A 3,434-nucleotide genomic window follows, 5' to 3' on the forward strand; every position below is an offset into this window, starting at 1 on the left:
TTGTGTCAGACAAAAGAAAATCATGTTTTTCCGTAAATGCAACAGTAAAAACAATACTTCATGGCTGGCCAAGCTTTTCTAGCCATATGTACAGTAATTATTTATATCATATAAGGAGATAAGATTATAAATTTCTAAGTTTTTAAAGTTTTGTGAGGCTAAACAAGCCGAGTGTAGTAGCTACATAAACTATTATATTGCACAAAACCCAATTCCAGTACTTGGTGCTTCATCTCCAGATTTTTATAGCACCATCAGAACAGTAATGGTATCTTACTATTTTTACTACCAGTTTGGTAGCAGGAGCACACACTATGGGCATGTGCAGAAGGTCTGTGATGACGTCTGGGTGGGTGGGTGGGTGGAGCCTTGCGCCATCGCCACTACCGGTTCGTCCGAACCAGTGCAAACTGGCAGCATACCATCTCTGCATCAGAACTTCAAAAAGAGGTTTATAAGCTGCATGCAGCTCTATGGATCAGGATTACTCACTCCTGCTTTAGACTAAGAGAGAGAAAATCAGGTGCTAGAAGTGGCCCTGGACAGGTTACTCCTGTAAAGATTAGTGTAGTTCTGTTCCTCAGTGGAACAGAATTGTACAATTTCTTGCCTATTTACCAAAGGAAATTAAGAAGGATTGAAATCTGCAATCTTTCCCTTAGAAGTAGTTGAGCCTTTACTGTTTCTTTATATTCATTTCTTTATATTTCTCTGGGATACATAAACCTAGAAAGGCAAAAGACTTTAATTAGGCTTGCTCCATAAACCTATTTGATAAATACCAATAATTGATATTGAACCTCTCTTGAACCTTTTCAATGTGAAAACAGAAAATAGTTGGACAAGAGAAAGGTCCATTGTTTCACAATTATAGAAAAAATGACTGCAAATTGTCAGAGCATGTTCATATTTTAGAAATAAAATGGTAGGAAAAAATGTCTGTAAAGGCAGAAGTAGGACTAGGAAAGAGGGAGAATGGGGCAATCCTTTCCATCTTCCTGTAAGAGGCAATATATTTAATAAATGAATCACAAAATGTCTGCATTTAGACTCAAAGAGGGTGATGGCAGACCTGGAAGATCATATCAACATGCACCAATAATTCATTTCCTCAGAGCTTGGGAGAGGATTGTTGCAATCTTCTACTGTAGTAATTTGAGGATGCTATAGTAATTTGAATGTGAGTTCTGGGAAACAATTATGCATAATATAACTTCAGTTCTCCTGTTCCTCATGCCTACAAGCTGAGTGTATTTATCCTGAGTGCCACTATTCATGACTCTGAAAATGCCCATCTGTGACTAATTCTGTAGTTAATGCTAATGCTAATTTAGACAGTTATGCAGCTCTTTTGGTTTCCCTTTCTTTCACTATATAGTAATTATTTTTTTCTGTTTTCTCTCTGCTCTCTTCCCCCTTCAAATCCACAATATCCACGATGTCTCCTCATCATGCAAAGCAGCAACGGCCAGTGAAGCAGTCGCTGAGCAAGTCACTCTGTAGAGAGTCACACTGGAAGTGCCTGGTGCTCTCCTTCTTAATGTACGGCTGCATGGGAGCAATGACTTGGTGCCACGTAACAAAGGTGACCCGGTTGACATTTGATAGTGCTTATAAGGGAAAGTCCATGATGTACCATGACAGCCCTTGCTCTAATGGCTATATCTATATTCCTTTGGCCTTCTTGGTGATGCTTTATGTGGTCTACCTGGTAGAGTGTTGGCACTGCTACACTCGCAATGAGCTCCAGTACAAAGTGGATGTGGACAGTGTGCATGAACGTGTCCAAAGGATGCAGCAGGCCACCCCATGCATCTGGTGGAAAGCCATCAGCTATCATTATGTCAGAAGGACACGTCAGGTCACCCGCTATCGCAATGGGGACGCTTATACTACCACCCAAGTCTACCATGAGAGAGTCAACACCCATGTGGCAGAAGCAGAATTTGATTATTCTAACTGTGGGGCAAAGGACATTTCAAAGGACCTAATTGACTTGGAGAGTTTCCCAGCTACTCGGCTTCGCTTCACCAAGTGCTTCAGCTTTGCCAATGTAGAATCAGAGAACTCCTATCTGACTCAGAGGGCCCGTTTCTTCACAGAGAACGAGGGACTAGATGACTATATGGAGGCAAGGGAAGGCATGCACCTGAAGAATGTGGACTTCAAAGAGTACATGGTGGCTTTCTCAGACCCAGAAAATTTACCTTGGTATATTTCTCACTATGTTTTCTGGGTGGCTGCTCTCTTGACTTTGTCCTGGCCCTTGAGAGTCTTGAATGAGTATCGCACGTCTTATGTCCACTACCATATAGAAAAACTCTTTGGATTTGACTCTGTGGCAGTAACACCAGCTGAAGAGCGTCCTTTCTGCCGACGGATGCCTCGAGTCAACACAGTGGATAGTACAGAACTAGAGTGGCATATCCGCTCCAACCAGCAGTTGGTGCCTAGCTACTCAGAGGCTGTCCTCATGGATTTGGTAGGCCTGTCTGGTTGCACTACTTACTCCTCCTGCCACTATGGCAGTTATAGGCAAAACTGTGAACAATGCCATAGGACTATAAGTAGCTCTTCCATCTTCTCCCGTAGTGCTCTCAGCATCTGCAATGGCAGCCCCAGAATCCCCTTTAGCAGCAGTCGTTTCTCTTTGGGCCGCCTGTATGGCTCCCGGCGCAGCTGCCTTTGGCAAAGTCGGAGTGAGAGCTTAAATGAGCAAAGCTGTCCAACTGAGCAGACTCGCCTCTCCAGCCAAGTCACCATGGAGGAGGAGGAACCTCCTCCTTACCAAGATGCCCTCTATTTCCCCGTCCTTATTGTACATCGAAACGAGGGCTGTCTCAACCATGATCACCGCCACCTCCATCGGAATGGATCCTGTGTGGAGACCTCACTCTAAAAGTGTGAAAACCGCTTAAGGGAAGTGCCCTGACTCACAGATATGATGGGTTAGGCAAGAGACGGTTTAGCAGACAAATACTGGTATCAACCTATCTTTGTGAGTCTGAAAGTATTCCTCACATCTTCCCTCGAACAACTCCACAGCTTTTGACTCCATGTAATAAACTTGATATGGAGCAATCAAAACCATCATCAGATTCATGGCACATAATTGCAGACTGACAACCACAAGCAAAAAAATAAAATAAATAAAGGATGGGTGGGGAGGAGATACTAGGGCTTTTTCTTTCCTGTTCCACCTTCAACTGCCCAGGTCAACTTGACAGTATCTAGCTGGATCAATCCCGACTCACTTTTTTAGAGTTGTATTTCATCAGAAGAATCCATGACAGTGTAGCTTTTCCTCTCAAGCAAGGCAAGTAACTGCACTGATTATCCAGGGAAAGGGACCTGAAAGAAAAGCTACAAGCCAGTCCTTCCTTTTTTCTAGACCATGCCTCGACTGTTATATTGTCCTCAGTGCTGGGGACCAT

The 3,434-nt window shown here is 43.3% G+C and overlaps 1 protein-coding gene across 1 annotated transcript; it reads left to right on the plus strand.

Moving 5' to 3' along the window:
• The first annotated feature begins 1,438 nt into the window (after positions 1 to 1,438).
• TMEM151B (transmembrane protein 151B) lies at positions 1,439 to 2,899 on the plus strand. The gene has a single exon (XM_032216050.1). It carries the CDS (start codon positions 1,439 to 1,441, stop codon positions 2,897 to 2,899), a length of 1,461 nt encoding a protein of 486 aa, XP_032071941.1.
• Positions 2,900 to 3,434: the final 535 nt, after the last annotated feature.

This window comes from Thamnophis elegans, chromosome 4 (genome assembly GCF_009769535.1).
Source record: "Thamnophis elegans isolate rThaEle1 chromosome 4, rThaEle1.pri, whole genome shotgun sequence".
Taxonomy (NCBI): domain Eukaryota; kingdom Metazoa; phylum Chordata; class Lepidosauria; order Squamata; family Colubridae; genus Thamnophis; species Thamnophis elegans.